The sequence below is a fragment of the Anopheles ziemanni genome, chromosome 2 (genome assembly GCF_943734765.1).
Source record: "Anopheles ziemanni chromosome 2, idAnoZiCoDA_A2_x.2, whole genome shotgun sequence".
NCBI lineage: Eukaryota > Metazoa > Arthropoda > Insecta > Diptera > Culicidae > Anopheles > Anopheles ziemanni.
This window is the reverse complement of record NC_080705.1, coordinates 20423782-20443760: the sequence shown is the minus strand read 5'-3', so window position 1 is coordinate 20443760 and position 19979 is coordinate 20423782. Positions and strand designations below refer to the sequence as shown.

The 19979-nt window shown below is 44.9% G+C and overlaps 2 protein-coding genes across 2 annotated transcripts; both read right to left on the bottom strand.

The window, feature by feature from the left end:
- Window positions 1-204: 204 nt before the first annotated feature.
- On the bottom strand, window positions 205-16395 carry LOC131293149 (uncharacterized). Its single transcript, XM_058321227.1, has 31 exons — window positions 16191-16395; window positions 15489-15735; window positions 15297-15413; window positions 15071-15227; window positions 14892-15007; window positions 14670-14823; window positions 14354-14602; window positions 13961-14281; window positions 12990-13198; window positions 12801-12917; window positions 12578-12734; window positions 12397-12512; window positions 12170-12323; window positions 11860-12108; window positions 11477-11797; window positions 10224-10449; window positions 9534-9780; window positions 9342-9458; window positions 9115-9271; window positions 8936-9051; window positions 8714-8867; window positions 8398-8646; window positions 8011-8331; window positions 7055-7079; window positions 6738-6984; window positions 6323-6479; window positions 6140-6255; window positions 5917-6073; window positions 5607-5855; window positions 5239-5543; window positions 205-292 (listed from the first exon to the last, which is right to left on the bottom strand). Exons 1-31 carry the CDS (start codon window positions 16393-16395, stop codon window positions 205-207), a joined length of 5820 nt encoding a protein of 1939 aa, XP_058177210.1.
- An 829-nt stretch (window positions 16396-17224) lies between these two features.
- Window positions 17225-19273, bottom strand: LOC131293148 (cytochrome P450 CYP12A2-like). Its single transcript, XM_058321226.1, has 8 exons — window positions 19057-19273; window positions 18737-18983; window positions 18558-18674; window positions 18340-18496; window positions 18161-18276; window positions 17943-18099; window positions 17635-17883; window positions 17225-17569 (listed from the first exon to the last, which is right to left on the bottom strand). Exons 1-8 carry the CDS (start codon window positions 19271-19273, stop codon window positions 17225-17227), a joined length of 1605 nt encoding a protein of 534 aa, XP_058177209.1.
- Window positions 19274-19979: the final 706 nt, after the last annotated feature.

Sequence of the window (19979 nt, the reverse complement as noted above, 5' to 3'; positions counted from 1 at the left end):
TTCGCTTTTCGCCACCAAATCCAAAAACGCGAGCCACCTCCAAGGAGCAAACGGGAAAAGAAAGAGGCAATAATAAAAGCCACTCGCCCGAAAGTGCTGCTTGACGGAACGAATAAAAATGGCCGCCAATTTCAAACGTGACAGGCTGCTCACCTGGCTGACTCCTGCCCCCGGGCAGAACCCCCCTGGTTCCCTCGCGGTTGATCATACGAACCGAAGTTCGCGAAAACCGCCGGACAATTCGGTGGCAGTTTTTCGAGCGATGGTGTTCCTTGATTTTTTTGGTTTTATCCTTTTTTCACCCGATTGCTCGCTGGTGTTGGTTTTCCTTCTTTTTGCTTTCTCGTTTCAGTCCGATATCAAATTCTCCGTTCGTAGGCACCGAGAGACGGTTTTATGTTGTTGGCTCGTCGGCTCGAACTTATTTTCATTCCGTAAAATTCTTTCCGACTTTTGATAGTACGAAAAATATCGAAACCCACCGACAGCGCGGGGTTCAGTTTCGTTTGAAAACCGTTTTAAATCTCCATAATCCATGAAATATTTATGCTACGCTGACGGTACATGGGGAAAAACAAGACCGCTGCCAATGTTGACGCTGACGAGACGGCGAGCACGATGATGAGGAGGTTGGCACGCTAAATTGAAATAAAAACGGGAACTAATGTGTTATTTTTGATAATCAGCCAACCCGCCGCCGGACCCGTCCGTCCGCGCGCCGAGTGAAAGAGAGGCGAATCATTTATCACGACTTTTGGTGGTGTTCGTTTTTTGTTTTGCGTTTTGAATGCCTGTTGCTTTGTTTTAGTCACGCGGCGTGATGAAGATGATCATTTTCCGAAAAGGTTGCATTCGTTTGGGAGGATATTTTTATTTTATTACGTTGTTTTGTTTTTTTTCCAAAACCCAACCGGGCCATCGTTGTTAGACCGTCGTGAACCTTGCCTTTTCCAGTGCACGGTGCGACGACTTTCATTAGATCTGAAACATCGGCATGCCTGTTAATAGCGAGGCTTTTTTCTTCTGACGACCCAGGTCTACGAAAAGCTAGTCTAGGGCCCGTCCCGAAAAAACAGAAGCCAAGCTGTGTGATGGGCTAGGAAATTTTGAATTTTAAATGAACGCAATTCGAGACGGGCTGCTACCGAGCGTGGTATCGGCATGGCGCGGAAAATAATGAGCCATCGATACTGGATTATGTTGGCCGATTGGTGGAGCCCATACGCGATTTATGACGAGGGACAATCGGTGAACTAAATTGGGGTTCGTGCATCACATTAGTTTCATATTTCAGCCGCGTTTGACATCCGTTTCGATCAGGTGAACTTTGGGTTGGAATTCGTGAGTAATACGCCAAGGTTCGTTGGCATGGGAAAGTTGTTGGGCACATTTGTTTCCAATGAGTCACTGGAAACATTTTCTCTAGTTTCTAGTTCTCAATTAAAACAAACAGCTCATAAGAAAACTGCCATACAACCCTAAAACGTAACATAATTTAGAGTGGATAAAAATTCTCTCAACCACTACCACTATAAGGGTTAATTACCTTACCTTAAATCAAGTTGGTCGCATGTTAACAATCGAGTTCTCAAATTAGCGCAATTTCTCATACCAGATTCGCATACCGACAAAGTGGCAATCGATTGCGTCCGTCATGTCATGCACCTTCAATCATCCTTTAGTTGGCCATTTAATTTTGAACCCTAAACGCAGCTCGTTGCCGTGACGATAAGCTAATGGTTTCTCGGGAAAGCTACCCCTTCCTTTCGGGGTGCGCTTCAAGTCCGCGTACATGTTTTAGTAATGAATAAATTACTTCACCAGCGAGCAGCAATTCCAGAACGATTGACCACGTTACGCAATTGCTTTTCGATGCATTTTCCATTCGAGTGGAATGAGACTTGTTGCATTTTTTATCAAATAGCAAGCAATTTTGTTGCAAAACCAGGAGAAACCAATTTGGAATGGCTACTATTTTCTAGCATTTTTCCAAGCGGTTGTTCTATTGAATTGCAAAATCGACGTCCGATGAGGCAATTTTATTGCATGCAATGACATACCCACCATCTAAAAGATCATGCAAATTTGAAGATTAGTTGGTTTCCTTTTTTTCCGCCACTCATCGTCGATGTTCGTGCAGCACAATATAAGTAATGTGTCAATTTTCTGCCTGCATAAACGTACGGTGCGTGCCAAACGGAATTAGTGAAATCCTGAAACAAACCTTCCAACTTTAACACTAGCAATCAAACGCCACCAAAAGGTACGTCCACGTACGATCAAACGTGTTCGAAACATCGTATGCTTTGAAAGCCTATGAATAAGAAAATCCAAAAAGCAGAAAACACACTCCCCAACATTACAATGGCGGCGCGGTGAAAGAACATCCTAGCGCACCTTTGTAGGAATAAAAAACACCCATTCCAGTGTTGTATTCTTCCAAGAAACAGAAATCATCCATAATGAGATAATTTAAAGTTTCCAAATTAACTCCCAACCCATTCGAGAGCCCGTGGCTGCACCGCGGGAATCCACTCGGGTCTTTCGCGTCGTTCTTATGATGATGCTCTGCTGGTTCGTTCTTATTATTCCGGTTTTTCTCCCAAACAGTCGGAAGGAGTGGCCCAACGCGACCCGATGCGGGATGAGGTACGCGGGCTGCGCACTACCACTACGGGGAGCCTGGTAAGCATGGAAGATGTCAGTGGCCCACAAAGGGGTGGAGGGATAAGGGATGGATACCTGAGGAAATTTTGATTATCAAGAAGGCTTAGAGCCAACGATGGCGTTGAACCTCTAGAATCGTCTGTTTTCGTTAGGTGGAGAAGAAAGGCCACTGGTGGGAGAGTGGGGGAACAATTTTAAGGCCCGAGACAAACGGCAAAAAAAAACATCTGAAACACCACATACAAAATGAGAAAAAGCTTGACTTCATCTGACCGCCCCGAAGATTGTCGGACCATAATGAGTTAGTTACACTTAACATGTTTTTCAGGCAACTCAACGGGAGGAAAAAATAGAAGCACCAGCCGGCAGGATGCGGCATTATGAGCGGGCGAGGTTGGAATCCAATCAAGAGCTACGCTCGTGAGGGTAAAGAGCATCGAATTTGGCGGTGGGCAGGAGGAGCGCACGAAAGAAACATCTCCTTTGGGTTATTTCGGGACTCGGTCGAGCTTTCATGGTGCGTTTTTAATGATCGTCGTATTTGTCTTCCATTTTTGGAGATTATAAATGAGTTGCAGCTGGATTGGATTGTTTACATCGTTGTTCAAGTTGATTTTTTAACTAACAATAACTCTTGAAAAATCTTAAAGAGTTTGTAGTGGGCACCAAAGTCATAGCAATTATTACTTTTACAATTATAAAAAGCTTTGCATGAAAAATACAGTATGTTTCCATACACCATCAAACTAAAAGATTTTTTATCTGAAATATATTGTAGAACAAGTCACTACAGGTTTTCTTCAAAGCGACTAATAATTGGGCTTTAAATGTTTGTTCGTTATCTCTATTAGATACAGCCTTCTCATTACGCGGATTCTAAATGCACTGAAAACATGTTGCATGCTCCATAAAGTTAAATCCAAGATTTTCCCTACATGTTTAGTCAATTTTCCCTAACCATAACGAGCACGATCGGGTAATGTTTTGTGAGTACATTACATTTTTCTTAATAGGTACTGAGCAATCATCGTACCCTTTAATTCGCCCGGTGCATTACGGGAACTGATGGAAGACAAAAATAAATGATCCGCTGTGAGCGTTTCGCATGTGCGTTTCCGTCGATTCGTGAACCGAAACGCTGGGAAAATATTTACCTTAATGAAACGCGAGACGAAAAAAAAGGAAACAATAAAGATTGCATGTGTGGTTTATCAACACCCTCTAATGCAGTTTCGGTTCCCTTCATGAAGGGTATATAAATCAGGCATTCAATTAGGAAGGCACACCCACTTATTGCGTGCGCTTGAAAGAAAGGAATACTACACAGACCGGAGGAGATGAGGCGCAAAAGCACCCTTAAAAGAGTACATCGATGCACGAGCTCATTAACGATGCTAATGAAATTGTGAAAATGATGCACATTAATCCCGCCGACGGTCGCCTAATGGTGGGCTCGAGGTGATGGAGCAGCCATTTGTGGCTAATCGTTGGTCTAAATCGTGACTAGTGCGAGTACCATTCGATGATGACGTTCTGCCCGAGGGGTAAACACCACGTAAACAGTCCAGCAAGTAGAGTGAAAAACAACATGCACAACATATGTGCAACAGACGCATCACGGTGCTAGGAAAAGCTTCTGCTCCAGAAAACAGTTTTTCTTCCAGAAAAAATATAAATCGCCAGTAAACAACGGAAACGTTTCGCCAAGCCCTCATTTGCATTCTAATGTGTTGACGATGGAAGGCACCGATTTTCTTTCGCATTGCTACGTCTGCGGCTCCGATTGGGGTTTTCTTCATTACTGCAGAAATGCATTTTCACCATGAACCACGAGGTGACCGAGAGCGTTTATGCAACGGCCCACCCGAGAGTCGCAGTGTTTCACTTGTTAGGTTTGCCCATACCTTCATTTAGGAGCCCGCTAGAAACGAGCGCTCGCTGCTGATTACTCGCCAGGATGCTCATTTCCATTTCGCTACCGTCGTGTGCTGAATAATTGAGAAATTATGCACAATTTAAATGAATTTGTTCAGTAATTATTCACCGCCCCGGCGCTTGTAGCGGAAAGTGGCGGGAAAAATGCACTCGGACACTCGGACCATGCGTAACATGCAGCGTGCGATGGGATGCGATAAAAATGCACCTTCTGCTTTGCGCAAACCCTTCGACTGGGCGACGTCGCAACCGAGCCATCATGGGCAGTAAATTATGTTATCATTTTCGTAATCTTTTGTTGTTCCCTTTTTTTCTCGATAAATGACACCTACCAGAAGCATTTCGAAGCATACTGTGTTTATTCGGATGATGTTTTAGACACATACTGATTGCAAAAACTCATTCAAATAAATGCATTTTCATTGTAGTACAATGTTTCATATTACAGGTACAAAAATATATTTATTTGCACAGTTCTGGTTGACATGAGATGGTTATAAGATGCATTAAATATTTAATAGTTATCTTCAAACCTATGCAATATACAACAATTTATGTGCTTTTTCAAGAATAGCAGTTTTGTAAAGTGATTCAATACCTTAAAATGCTCAGTTTTCCACTTCGTTCAACTCGAACTTTAGTGGATTGGCTGGAACACTGATCAGCCGAGTCGTCATCTTGAGGTCCTCATAGTTCCAGCGCAGTTCAAACTGTCGAACGATTCGCGCCACAATGATTTCTATCTCCAGCATGGCCATTCGCTTGCCGATGCAACTTCTTGCTCCGAAGCCGAACGGAAGGAATATGAATGGATGTGAATCCTTTGCGCTGGGTACGCCTTCAGATCTTTCCGAGAGCCAGCGTTCCGGTAAGTAGGCTTCCGGCTGGGGGAAGTAAGTTTGATCCCGCTGCAGAATAGGAGCCAACATTGCCACATCAGTCTGAAAAAGATGAGGAGAATTTGTTGAAGATCTCCCTTAACAGTAGTCGTTACTCTTACTTACTCCCTTAGGGATCTGATATCCTTGAAGGACGAGATCTCGGGCGGTGGTTCGAATGTTCCCAATGGTTGGTTGGTACAGCCTTAACCCTTCCTTAATGCATGCCCTCAGATATGGAAGGTTGCGCATGTTTTCTCCCGTCAAAGGTGAATCTTTATGTGGTAGAATTGTCTTGAGTTCTGCACGCAATCGAGCCTGTCGCGTGGGGTCTTTCGCCAGGCAATACAAAACACCACTAACTGCTGATGATGTCTGAAAATGAAGTTCTATGAGCACGATCTTCTACCAAGGTTTTCCTTGTAATTTTTCATACCGTATCCACCCCAGCGGAAATTAAATCCAAAGACATCACAACTGCCACATTCTTGTTGACGTTTAGCAATTTTTCCAGAACACTTTGACCTCCCCCATCCGCTGTCGGATGTTTTTCGTACTTCACAATGGCTTCGTCGACTTTTGCCATAATCACACTAGATTGAGAGATAAAGGAACCGAAACGTAAGTGAAATGAACTTTTAAACAAGTCTTCCACTTACTTAGTAAAGTCATCGTTTAGCTTCATCAGCTTTTTGAAGGTAGCCGTTTTGTAAAACTTCCAAATTGAAGGCTCTATATCCAACCGGTAAGTGAGGTCGGCAATGTCCCGAACCATCTTGGAGGAAAAAATTGACAATTTTATGCAAGGAAACAGTCAAAGTTAGCTCAATCTTCAAACATACCGTAATGATGGCCTTAACCTCTTCCGCCGCCTCAGCTTTGAGCATTCCAAAGCGGGTGTTCAGCGCCAACACCCCCATCGTCTCGAGGGACCACCGATTGAGCCACTGGTCGAAATCATCGGGCAATTCATGTTTCACATCCCGCAGGTCGGCAATTCTGAGTCAAAGAATGGAGAATAGTTACTTTATAAAATTAATAGACTGGGTTAAAATTCGTCGGTTCTAACAGCGTCATAAATTCCCGAGCGACTTCGTCCATCTGGTCCACATAGAGTTGTATGGTTTTCGGGTTCATCATTACGGGGTTCAACATCGTTCGCATCTTTTGCCACTCCTCACCTTGTCTGCAAGTACAACGAAAAGTATTATCTCTCGGAAATACTTATCACACAACCAACGAATAACTATTGCCTACACCGTAGTTAATCCTCCCCCTTTTCCAAAGATTTCCGGTCGCACTTTCTGCCGGTAGTACGCAATAGTGTCCAGCGTTCGGCGAAACGGCCACACACCCTCCGAGCGGTACAGTTTTTCGTAGTCCTCCGGACCGAAGCTCAAAATGACATCCGGCTTACCCAACATCTGGCGAGCTCGAATTAGATTGCCAAAGTCCTCACGCCATCGTTTGTGCATTTCCGTAATGCTAATGTCGGCGTAGCGACCTGTAGAGCAGAAAGTGTAACCGGTATGCTTGAAACAATGTCTAAATTTGACATGATTAGTGTCTATCACCTCCTTTTTTGAATCCTTTAATTAACTGCATTGTCGTTGGCGAGGGAATGGTATGATAAGGTTTAGCCGATTGCCATTCGAGATCGAATGCTTCATCAGACTGCGAGACTGCGTGCGTACTTTGAAGTCTTAAACAGACGCTTGAGTGGAATGGAATAGACTCCAACAGCGAACGATGTGTTATCAATCGCAAAGCCATTTTCCAACTTATTTTTAACTGCTACACACGCTTTCCCTACTTTAACAAGCCCTGTAGCGAACTTCTGAACTGTTTGCAACGAAATTCCAGAGACAAATGATTCGTGTTGCTCGAAATTACACAGACGTGTAAGAGGAACCAGTCTCAGAAGGTTCTTATCACCAGCAGCGCTTATCAGGAGGTCGTGGTGTTATCTGGCGCGGCACGAATGAATAACGCAATCGAAAAAAGCTAGATATCCACACATTGATTTCTTCCCTTTAAATAGCTGACATGACTTTCAGATTATTAGTTGGTGATATTTTTTGGTGTAGGCCAAGGACAGGTGATTCACATTCAAGATAACAGTTAGTGTGAAGATGTGTTATTCGTACATTTATGAACCATACAGAGGTTCTTTCGTCAGCTTGTTCGAAATTTTTTCTCATATTACGTTAGATACATTTACATATCTTATCGGGCTTTTCCGGATTTGGCCGAGTTTCGTTTCAAGGATGATAAGCAGTCTTATCGCCCATAATATACAGAACGTAATTAATGAAGTAAAAGTTGGGAATCATCCTTCAATTTTGACAATTTTGATCATGGCTTGAATACTCCATTGACGATCGGTTCTAGAAGCGAATTTAGAGTAAATTTTATGACATGCAGAATAAAAAGGAACTTTTGTATTTCAAATATCTCTTAGTAACTAAATATAACATATTTGTTCAATTATAAAAATCCCACATAAAAAACCAACACTTTAATGATCTACCTCCTTCAACTCGAAACGCAACGGATTCGCAGGAATATTGATCAGCGTAGCACGAGTTTTGAGGTCTTCGTAGTTCCACCGAGTCTCGTACTGTCGGACGAGGCGCGCAATAATCACCTCCATCTCCATCATGGCTAACCGTTTGCCGATGCAGCTTCTCGAGCCGAATCCGAACGGTAGGAAGATGAACGGATTGGTGTCTTTACCATTCGGAATGTCCGTATCGCGCTCGGTAAGCCAACGTTCAGGCAGGTAGTCCTGCGCACGTTTGAAGAACGTTTCATCGTGCTGTAGCACCATAGTTCCCATCGCAAAATCGGTCTGCGAATGAAAGAGTTAATAGTCAGAGATTTACTATAAATAACCTTATGCTTTTTTGACACTTACACCCATCGGAATGCGATAACCCTGAAGGACTAGGTTTCTTCCCGTTGCACGTAAATTGCCTGAAGTTGGCGGAAACAGGCGCAATCCTTCCTTAATGCAAGCCCTCAGATATGGCAGATTGCGCATATTCTCCGCCGTCAGGGGAGAGTCCTTCCGAGGCAGAATTGTACGAAGCTCATCGCGAAGCTTAGTCTGCTTGTCAGGATTCTTTGCTAGACAGTACAGAATACCCATCGATCCTGAGGAAGTCTGCAAAAGAAGTATCGTTCTGTTGACCAGTGAAATTGTAACACACAAAGATGTCGACCCAACAAACCGTGTCAACCCCTGCCATCAACATATCCAGGGCCATAATCACCGCCACGTGCTTGTTGATCTTCAACAGCTTCTCGAGGACACTTTGGTTACCCTCCGATGGTGGGTTGTTCTCAAATTTGACCACGGCATCCTCGATTTTGGCCATAATAGTACTATATTGGAAATAGGACACGGCTTGAAATAAACTTCATATGAACGATCTTTGCTTAAAACTACTCACTCTGTCAGTTCATCGAAAACTTTCATTAACTTATTGAAGGCTGGTGTTTTGTAGTACCTCCACATTGATGGAAGAACATCTACCTCGTATGCACCATCGAAAATAGCACGCACCAACTGTGACATATTGAAGATTTTATTAGTATGAACGAAGTAAGGAATCTATTATCTTTTACTTACAGCTAAAATTTTCTTCGCTTCTGCCGTTTGATCTTTCTTTAGAACTCCTAGCCTCGTGTCTAGGGCTAGTACTCCCATGGTTTCTAGCGCCCACCGGTTGATCCATTCGTCAAAATTCGCCGGCAACTCTTGCTTGGCGTCGCGTAAATTACTTACACTTGAATTAATTAAGTCACATTGATAAATTATTATTGAAATCCTTTTCGGCCCTTTTTGTAGTTACTTACATGGTCATAAACTCCCGTGCAACCTCATCCACCTGATCGACATACAGCTTGATCGTTTTCGGTTGCATCATGACTGGATTCACGATCGTCCGCATCTTCTGCCAGCTTTCACCTTGTCTGAAAACCGCCAACCCGAACGCTTTAGCAAAGCAACCCTTCACCCGATCCTTCGACCGATCGCTTCCTACTTACTCCGTCACCAGACCACCCAATTCACCAAACACTTCCGGGCGCACCTTCTGCCGGTAGTACGTCATCGAATCCAAGCCTCGCCGCATCGGCCACACACCCTCCGTACGGAACACTTTCTCAAAATCGTCCGGATTGAAGCTTAACAACATGTCCCGCCTGCCCATCATGCCTGGCATTTTAAATATCGGTCCATAGTCGTCCCGCATTCGCTTGTGCATCTCCAAAATGCTGATGTCGGCGTAACGGCCTTTAAAGAACGAAATTCCCGGGTGTGAATGATTTCGGACGAAACCCAATCCCTTCACCCAAGCGTCAACTTCAACTTGAACTCTAACCGTGAAGGTCGTCGTGCGATCATTAGAAACGTTTGTAAACACGCACGGTCAGTAGCGTCTACATAGCGACACACCCATACCAAACTACGCTCGTGTTGTTCAAACAACCGTACCACCAGCTGTTTTGTTGTCATTATTATAGAAGCGGCATCATCGCGGCAACCGCGAAAAAACAACTCCGCGGAACGGTTAGAACATGCGCTGGTGTGTGTGTGACTATGTCTCATCTGATCGATCTACGGAGCGCACGCCAAGCTGGTGCTTTTATGATTAGCAGGTGCCGTGACGTCAGGCAAAATACAACGGTTCATCAACAGCTCTTCCGTTGATGCCACCTCCAATCGCAATATCTTACCTCCCTTGGCGAAACCTCTGAATAGCTGCCACATATTTGGTCCGGGTATAGAGCTGTACGGTTTAGCCGACTCCCATTCCGAATCGATTCCATCGTCCGTGGAAACGCTGGCCGGTTGAGCCTGCACACTACGCCAACGTACGGACCAGGTGCTACCGCAAACCTTGGCCAAACTTTTCCTCAACACTACATTACTGGACAACATTTTAACTTCCTTCAGACGCCACTAGCGAATTTCAATTGCTCCGGACGAATGCTTCCGCAATACTGCTGGCAACGCGATCAGCAGAGGAGTTTTTCACTGGCCGAATTTGTCCGCTGAACAGTAACGAATACACTTGCCACACGGGGTTGCTTATCGCGACTGCCGAATATTGCGCAAATGCTCGACCGACTATATGTAAAGCTAAACTTGCCTGTCACTGTACGAGTAACATAGAGACACCAATGTTTACAATTCACACGATCTTCGCTCCCTCCTTTCGAGCAGTCGAGATGGATTTGATCTTCGAAGCCAGCATGACCTTGATCGTATATGATCAAAACACCCTGACTTATGCGTGGCCACAAAGGAGGTATGAGAGTGTGAGTTATGTTTGTACGCTATCTTGGTAGCATCAATAAGCAGCGTCCGGTATCAGAGTGTATTGGAACGATAAGGGTCGCGGCAGTACAAAACGCAACTAACTGCAGAGGATGTCTGTAAATGAAGTTCTATGAGCACGATCTTTTACCAAGGGTATTCTAACAGTTTTTCATACCGAATCCACCCCAGGGGAAATCAAATCTAAAGACATCACAACTGCCACATTCTTGTTGGAGTTTAGTATTTTCCCAGAACATGCAATGTCCCGAATTATCTTGGAAGGAAAAATTGACCATGGCAAAGAAACAGCCAAAGCAAGCTCAATCTTTAAACATACCGTAATGATGGCCTTAACCTCTTCCGCCGCCTCAGCTTTACGCATTTCGTGCGTTCAGTTTCATTCAGTACCAACACCCCTATCGTCTCGAGCCACTGATCAAAATCATCGGGCAGTTCATGTTTCACATCCCTCAGATCGGCAATTCTGAGTTAAAGAATGGAGAGTAGTTACTTTAATAATCTAAATATTATTGTTTGGTGTAGGCCAAGGACAGGTGATTCACATTCAAGATAATAGTTAGCGTAGACAAGCAGTTGTGGTATATTTATGAACAATGCAGAAGCTCTTTCGTCAGCTTGTTTGAAACATTTTCACTTATTCCGCTACCTCCTTCAGCTCGAACTGCAACGGATTGGTGGCGACGTTAATCAGCGCCGTACGGAACTTCAGATCGTCGTAGTTCCAGCGCATATCAAACTGTCGCACCAATCGGGCCGTTATGATCTCCATCTCCATCATGGCCAACCGTTTGCCGATGCAGCTCCTGGAACCGAACCCGAACGGCAGGAAGATAAACGGACTGGCGTCCTTTCCACTGGGAACGTCTTCCGGCCGCTCCGTGAGCCACCGTTCGGGCAGATACTCCATAGATCGCTTGAAGTGTTGCTCGGTACGTTGCATAAGTGCGGTTCCCATAGCAATGTCCGTCTATAAACAAAAAAAGGTTAGTTAGAAATAGAAATGGACTCAAGTGGTCAACGAATACTTACATCCTTTGGAATTTGATATCCTTGGATCACGATGTCACGTCCTGTTGCGCGCATGTTACCGGCTATAGGTTGGTACAGCCTCAAACCCTCCTTAATGCATGCCCTCAGGTATGGCAGGTTTCGCATGTTCTCCGGTGTCAGTGGCGAGTTCTTTTTCGGCATGATGGTACGCAGCTCCTCACGCAGCTTCGTCTGTTTCTCCGGATTCTTGGCTAGACAGTACAATATTCCCACCGTGCCAGAAGAAGTCTACATAGCGTCCAGCTCAGATAAAAACTAGTTCAATTTCCTCTTGCTTCTCTATACGTACCGTGTCAATTCCAGCCATTAACATATCGAAAGACATTATCATTGCGACGTGTTTGTCAATTTTTAGCAACTTCTCCAGGACACTCTGGTTTTCAGCGTGCGATGGGCTGTTCTGGATTCTCGATGCGGCAACATCAATCTTGGCCATGATTACGCTAAGCAGAAGATGAAAAGACAAAAAAGATATAAGAAAAGGCATGAAACACATTACACGTAGCGTATAGTTACTTCGTAAGTTCGTCGAACACAGCCATCAGCTTCTTAAAGGTGGGTGTCTTGAAGTACTTCCATAACGATACCTCCACATCCAACTTGTAGGTCAAATCAAACACGTCACGCACCAACTAAAAAGAATTCCAGAATTTAAACCTATTTTCTCAGGGAGAATCAATTCTTTCCTTTTCAGTACCGCGATGATTTTTTTGGCTTCCTCAGATTGGTCCGTCTTGAGCGTCCCGAGCCTCGTATCCAATGCCAATACTCCCATAGTCTCCAACGCCCACCGATTTAGCCACTGATCAAAGTCCGCCGGAAGTTCGTTTTTGGAGTCTCTCAATTGGGAAACACTTAAACAAAAGTAACCACATTGTTAGAGACACTGTACGGGTGTAAAGCTAACTCTGTTCTCTTACATGTTCATAAACTCCCGAGCAACCTCATCCACCTGATCGACGTACAGTTTAATCGTTTTCGGTTGCATCATCACGGGATTCACGATTGTCCGCATCTTTTGCCATTTCTCCCCGTGTCTAGGTGAGATAACAAAAAGAATATTGAAATAGACCACCAATAGCATCATGTCTCATCGACGTTGGACATACTCCGTCACCAGGCCTCCCATTTCACCGAAGACGTCCGGTCGCACCTTTTGCCGATAATACGTAAAACTGTCGAAACCACGCCGTATCGGCCAATGACCCTCGGTGCGGTAAACCTTCTCGATGTCCTCTGGTCTGTACGTCATAATAATATCATTTCGTCCGAACATACCCGCCACACGAATAAGGTCACCAAAGTCCTCACGCATACGCTGGTGAAGTTGAAGAAGACTAACGTCCGCATAACGTCCTGACGAAAGGGGAAGAAACGGTGTGATGATGTGAATATTTGACATACCACACATTTATCTAGTAATAGGGAATCGTAGAAGCTACCTCCTTTCTGAAAACCCTTTATAGCCTGTAGAAATGATGGTCCGGGAATTTCACCGTATGGTCTGGCCGTTTCCCACTCAGGATCTACGAATTCGCTGGCTCGCGAGTCAACATTTGGAGCTGCCTGAGAGACTAGGAGCCTCCTGGACACCAGCGATGGCTTAAGGGGTCCAGCAAATAGCATACTACTCCAGACTTGAGGTCGTACGAGAGCCATGATTTACTCCGCTAGGTTCACAATCCGTTCGCACTGGTGAAACGATAAGCTTACACTACATTCTACACCCGATCAAATTCATTGAAGCCCCGCTCAACATGTAGAAACATTTATCTTATCGAGGATTTTCCTTATTTGGCCGAGCTTCGTTTATCATGGATGATAAGCGGTCTTATCGTCGATGATACACAGAACCTCACCTAATAAGGTAAAAGTCATGAATCATCCCTCAATTTCGACAATTTTGATCATGGCTTGAATGCTCCATTGATAACTATCGGTTTCATACAGGAATTTACGGTAAACGGTAAACAGAATAAAAAGGAACTTTTGTATTTCAAACATCTCTTAATAACTAAATATAACATATTTGTTCGATAATAAAAATCCCACATAAAAAACCAACACTTTAATGATCTACCTCCTTCAACTCGAAACGCAACGGATTCGCAGGAATATTGATCAGCGTAGCACGAGTTTTGAAGTCTTCGTAGTTCCACCGAGTCTCGTACTGTCTGATGAGGCGCGCTGTAATCACCTCCATCTCCATCATGGCCAACCGTCTGCCGATGCAGCTTCTCGAGCCGAATCCAAACGGTAGGAAGATAAACGGATTGGTGTCTTTACCACTCGGAATGTCCCCATCGCGCTCCGTGAGCCAACGTTCAGGCAAGTAGTCCTGCGCACGTTTGAAGAACGTTTCATCGTGCTGTAGCACCAAAGATCCCATAGCAAAATCGGTCTGTGGAATGGAGCGAGTTATATAACAGTCAAAGATTTGGTAAAAATAATCTTAGGGGTTTTTGACACTTACACCCATCGGAATGCGATAACCCTGAAGAACTAGGTTTTTTCCCGTCGCACGTAAATTGCCTGAAGTTGGCGGAAACAGGCGCAACCCTTCCTTAATGCAAGCCCTCAGATATGGCAGATTGCGCATATTCTCCGCCGTCAGGGGAGAGTCCTTCCGAGGCAGAATTGTACGAAGCTCATCGCGAAGCTTAGTCTGCTTGTCAGGATTCTTTGCTAGACAGTACAGAATACCCATCGATCCTGAGGAAGTCTGCAAAAGAAGTATCGTTCTGTTGACCAGTGAAATTGTAACACACAAAGATGTCGACCCAACAAACCGTGTCAACCCCTGCCATCAACATATCCAGGGCCATAATCACCGCCACGTGCTTGTTGATCTTCAACAGCTTCTCGAGGACACTTTGGTTACCCTCCGATGGTGGGTTGTTCTCAAATTTGACCACGGCATCCTCGATTTTGGCCATAATAGTACTGTATTGGAAATAGGACACGGCTTGAAATAAACTTCTTATGAACGATCTTTGGTTAAAACTACTCACTCCGTCAGGTCATCGGAAACTTTCATCAACTTATTGAAGGCTGGTGTTTTGTAGTATTTCCACATTGATGGAAGAACATCTACCTCGTACATTAGATCGAAAATAGCACGCACCAACTGTGTCATAATGGATGTTTTGTAAGTAGAGAAGAAATATCGAATCTATCATCTTTTACTTACAGCTAAAATTTTCTTCGCTTCTGCCGTTTGATCTTTCTTTAGAACTCCTAGCCTCGTGTCTAGAGCTAGTACTCCCATGGTTTCCAGCGCCCACCGGTTGATCCATTCGTCAAAATTCGCCGGCAACTCTTGCTTGGCGTCGCGTAAATTACTTACACTTGAATTAATTAAGTCACATTGATAAATTATTATTGAATCTTTTTCGGCCCTTTTTGTAGTTGCTTACATGGTCATAAACTCCCGTGCAACCTCATCCACCTGATCGACATACAGCTTGATCGTTTTCGGTTGCATCATGACTGGATTCACGATCGTCCGCATCTTCTGCCAGCTTTCACCTTGTCTGAAAACCGCCAAACCGAACGCCTTAGCAAAGCAACCCTTCACCCGATCCTTCGACCGATCGCTTCCTACTTACTCCGACACCAGACCACCCAATTCACCAAACACTTCCGGGCGCACCTTCTGCCGGTAGTACGTCATCGAATCCAAGCCTCGCCGTTTCGGCCACACACCCTCCGTACGGAACACTTTCTCAAAATCGTCCGGATTGAAGCTCATTACTATGTCCCGCCTGCCCATCATGCCTGGCATTTTAAATATCGGTCCATAGTCGTCCCGCATTCGCTTGTGTATCTCCACAAGGCTCATATCGGCGTAACGGCCTTTAAAGAACGAAATTCTCGGGTGTGAATGATGTCGGACGAAAACCAATCCCTTCACCCAAGCGTCAACTTCAACTTGAACTCTAACCGTGAAGGTCGTCGTGCGATCATTAGAAACGTTTGTAAACACGCACGGTCAGTAGCGTCTACATAGCGACACACCCATACCAAACTACGCTCGTGTTGTTCAAACAACCGTACCACCAGCTGTTTTGTTGTCATTATTATAGAAGCGGCATCATCGCGGCAACCGCGAAAAAACAACTCCGCGGAACGGTTAGAACATGCGCTGGTGTGTGTGTCTCATCTGATGTGACTATGTCTCATCTGATCGATCTACGGAGCGCACGTCAAGCTGGTGCTTTTGTGATTAGCAGGTGCCGTGACGTCAGGCTGAAAACAAAGGTTCATCTATGGCCCTTCCGTTGATGCCATCTCCAATCGCAATATCTTACCTCCCTTGGCGAAACCTCTGAATAGCTGCCACATATTTGGTCCGGGTATAGAGCTGTACGGTTTAGCCGACTCCCATTCCGAATCGATTCCATCGTCCGTCGAAACGCTGGCCGGTTGAGCCTGCACACTACGCCAACGTACGGACCAGGTGCTACCGCAAACCTTGGCCAAACTTTTCCTCAACACTACATTACTGGATAACATTTTAACTTCCCTCAGACGCCACTAGCGAATTTCAATTGCTCCGGACGAATGCTTCCGCAATACTGCTGGCAACGCGATCAGCAGAGGAGTTTTTCACTGGCCGAATTTGTCCGCTGAACAGTAACGAATACACTTGCCACACGGGGATGCTTATCGCGACTGCCGAATATTGCGCAAATGCTCGACCGACTATATGTAAAGCTAAACTTGCCTGTCACTGTACGAGTAACATAGAGACGAAAATGTTTACAATCCACACCGTCCCCTCCTCTCGTACAAACAGTGGAGATGGACTTGATCTTCGAAGCCAGCATGACCTTGATCGGTGTACGCCGAACTCTTTTAAATTTTCGGTAACGCCAAAACACCCTGACTTATGCGTGGCCACAAAGGAGGTATGAGAGTGTGAGTTATGTTTGTTCGCTATCTTGGTAGCATCAATAAGCAGCGTCCGGTATTAGAGTGTGTTGGAACGATAAGGGTCGCGCTGGTAGAAGCCGCATGAGATAGGTGTTAGATACGTCCCAGCCATGACTGGCAAATATCGCGTCAATTGCCGCTGATTACCATGCCCATATTTGTTCACAATACGCCTTCACTGAAAGGTTTGTTTACATTTTTTTATCTCCGCGAAAAAAAGGTATCTTTTTATACTTTTTGTACTCTTCACACTCTTATCTTTTTTTTAATAGATTACGTTTCATTCGCCAATTTCTTCTTCTTCTTGGCGTAACGACCTCTTGGTCATGTCTGCCCGTTAAGGGCTTACGAGACTTGTTTCCCTGTTGTACGTGGATTCGCCAATTTACATGTTCTGACTTACAATAGTTCAAGAATCGTTTACTTCCTTCATTTCAAACTTTAAATCATTCGCCGGTATGTTCACTATCGTAGCCTTGTACTTCAACTCTCCGTGATTCCAGCGGATATCGTACTTCCGGATGATCCTCGATACCAGTATCTCCATCTCCATCATGGCCAACCGTCGGCCGATGCATGTGCGCGCTCCGAATCCAAACGGCATGTACACGAATGGATGCGCCTCCTTAGCACTGGGACAACCGGTCGACGCAGTGTCCGCCCCGGCAAGCCAACGTTCCGGGACGAAATCGGTTGGCCTGGTGAACTGACCTTCCTGGCGCTGGAGTACCAACTGACCCATTCCGACCAGGATCTATGATGACAATGAAGCGAAAATGTGTTGACTGTTGTTTGAGATTAAGCAAAACGTGATCCTACCCCTTTGGGAATGCGATAGCCCTGTAGGACAAGGTTCTTTCCCGTGCACCGACCATTCCCAGATGTTGGCGGATATAGTCTGAGTCCTTCCTTTATGCACGCCCGCAGGTACGGCATGTTCTTCATGTTATCCGGCGTCAGGTGGGATTCTTTGGTTGGAAGGATTTTTCTGAGTTCCGCTCGAAGTTTCTCCTGCTTGTCCGGGTTGCGCGCGAGACAGTAAAGTACTCCTGTCGAGCCGGATGATGTCTATGAACAGAATCACAATGTAAGCTGATCGGTAACAAACTTTTACTATCCACATATACCGTGTCTACACCAGCAAAGAGACTGTCCAGTGACATTACGAATGCAGCTTCCCGGTCCACCTTGAGAAGCTTCTCCAGAATGCTCAAGCTGTCAGAGTCAGCGCTCGGGTTCTTCTCCATCCTCTGCACAGCAGCATCGATCTTGCCTGAGATTAAACTTAAGAGACCATTATCGTTGCATTGCCAAAAGTCAATCTGTGATACCTGAATATACTTACTAGTATAATTCATCCAACGTCCGAATCAACTTATAGAAACCGGGTGTTTTAATCTTTCGCCAAATGTTTGGTAGAATATCCAACTGGTAGAACAGAGTCACCGCATCTTTAGTAAGCTGTTGAGGTTGTGATCTATATTAAAAATGGCTCTTCTTGCTTCGATCTAGTGGAATACCTACACTGATCAGCTTGCTGACCTCTGGCGTTTGTTGCTTGTTCAGTACTCCGAGTCGGGTGTCCAACACCAGCACACCCATCGTCTCCAAAGCCCAACGGTTTAGCCATTCGTTGAAGTCGGCCGGTAATTCGTGTTTGTCGTCACGCAGATCATTGATACTGAAAAAAAAGTATTGGTACTGAAAAAGAGCAGAATACGAAAACCATCTCGTGACCTTACATGCTCATAAACTCCCGCGCCACTTCGTCCACCTTTTCGATGTACAGCTTGATGATCTTTGGCTGCAGCATGATCGGATTGACGATCGTGCGCATCTTGTGCCAGTCTTCACCCTGTCTATGACAAGTAGAAAAAGCTATACATCTGTGCATCAATAGACCCACCAGTAGAGTACTTACTCTGCCAGAAGCCCTCCGTAGCCCTTGAACAACTCTGGGCGCACATTTTTCCGGTAGTACACGAACGCGTCCATCCCGGTGCGCCGTGGCCAAACACCTTCCGAGCGGAACACCTTCTCGAAGTCTCCCGGATTGAAGGTCAGAACGATATCTTCCCTACCGAACTGTCCCTTCATCCGTATGATCGATCCGTACAACTCGCGCATCCGTAGATTGATATCTTGCAGCGTAGCATTTTTGTACTTTCCTGGAACGTGTTGAAAAAAGAGTATTAAAAACTTGCTCCTACAGTAACCGTGTGTGTTCGTTCGCACACTTACCAAATGGTCCGAATTCTTTTAAGAACCCAAACAACGAAGGCGTTGGAATGCTCTCGTACGGTAGGGCGTTGTCCCATTCCGGATCTTGCTCGGTGGCGTCACTTGCCGTGACCGGCTGAGACTGTGCACTACGCCAGCGCACGGTACAACCTCCCTCGGCCAGTGGATACGCGGCACCGGGCCGGAAGCGGAGCAAGCTGGTGGTTAATTTTAGCATCGTCGGACATACGTTCGCACCGGCGATGATTACTTTGAACACTGTGCCGAGTCGGTGAGCCAGGGTTGTTATGTTAGAAATTTCAATCGCCGGATTGTGGTGGTCGTGTCATCGTCCCGCGATGCTGTAGTCGTGCAAGGGCGGCAACTGTTAGTTGATTCTTTTTTTTTGCATTACTCGAAATATTAATCTCAATCCGCGCCAGTGCGCCTTCACTCGTGTGCGTTTATCTAATCGCGTCTGACGTTATGGTAGCGTCCCGACCGAAGGTCATCCGCGAGACATACGTTTGCGTTGATGAATCAATTGCCCCGAGGTGTCTAGCCTTATTTCTGCGATTAGTGGATTATTTCGAATAGAACAATCAAGTTGTTGATTATGCATAGTCAATTTTGTTTTCACGTGCGTGTGGGACACATACTGAATATTTTAATTTTATTTTTTAAATATTTTTTTATAATTAAGATTGAAAAGTAAATTGCTAGTAATCGTTGCCAATTGCCTTTGCCTCTAACCCACCGGTGATTGAAACAGCGCATTAACTCCAATGCGTTTGAATTCACCTCGTCTACATCTATTTTTGTCTATTGATTTAAATTTCCTCACTTCCTAATACTTTGGATATTTAGCATAAATGTGAAGGTGTTAGAAGTATTTATTGTACTAAGAATTATATAACAAAAAAGCCTTAATAGATAATTATGTT

What these genes read in the sequence shown, in the direction of transcription:
- LOC131293149 (XM_058321227.1), bottom strand. Translation starts at nt 16,395, where the DNA reads ATGTTATCCAGTAATGTAGTGTTGAGGAAAAGTTTGGCCAAGGTTTGC. An exon ending in AAGCGAAGAAAATTTTAGCT is followed by an intron (nt 15,008 to 15,070) that starts GTAAGTAAAAGA and finishes ATTATGACACAG; the next exon opens with TTGGTGCGTGCTATTTTCGA. An exon ending in TGCAGTTCGAGCTGAAGGAG is followed by an intron (nt 10,450 to 11,476) that starts GTAGCGGAATAA and finishes GAAATTCGCTAG; the next exon opens with TGGCGTCTGAAGGAAGTTAA.
- LOC131293148 (XM_058321226.1), bottom strand. Translation starts at nt 19,273, where the DNA reads ATGCTAAAATTAACCACCAGCTTGCTCCGCTTCCGGCCCGGTGCCGCG. An exon ending in TACGGAGGGCTTCTGGCAGA is followed by an intron (nt 18,675 to 18,736) that starts GTAAGTACTCTA and finishes TACTTGTCATAG; the next exon opens with ACAGGGTGAAGACTGGCACA. An exon ending in GCGCGGGAGTTTATGAGCAT is followed by an intron (nt 18,497 to 18,557) that starts GTAAGGTCACGA and finishes CTTTTTTTTCAG; the next exon opens with TATCAATGATCTGCGTGACG.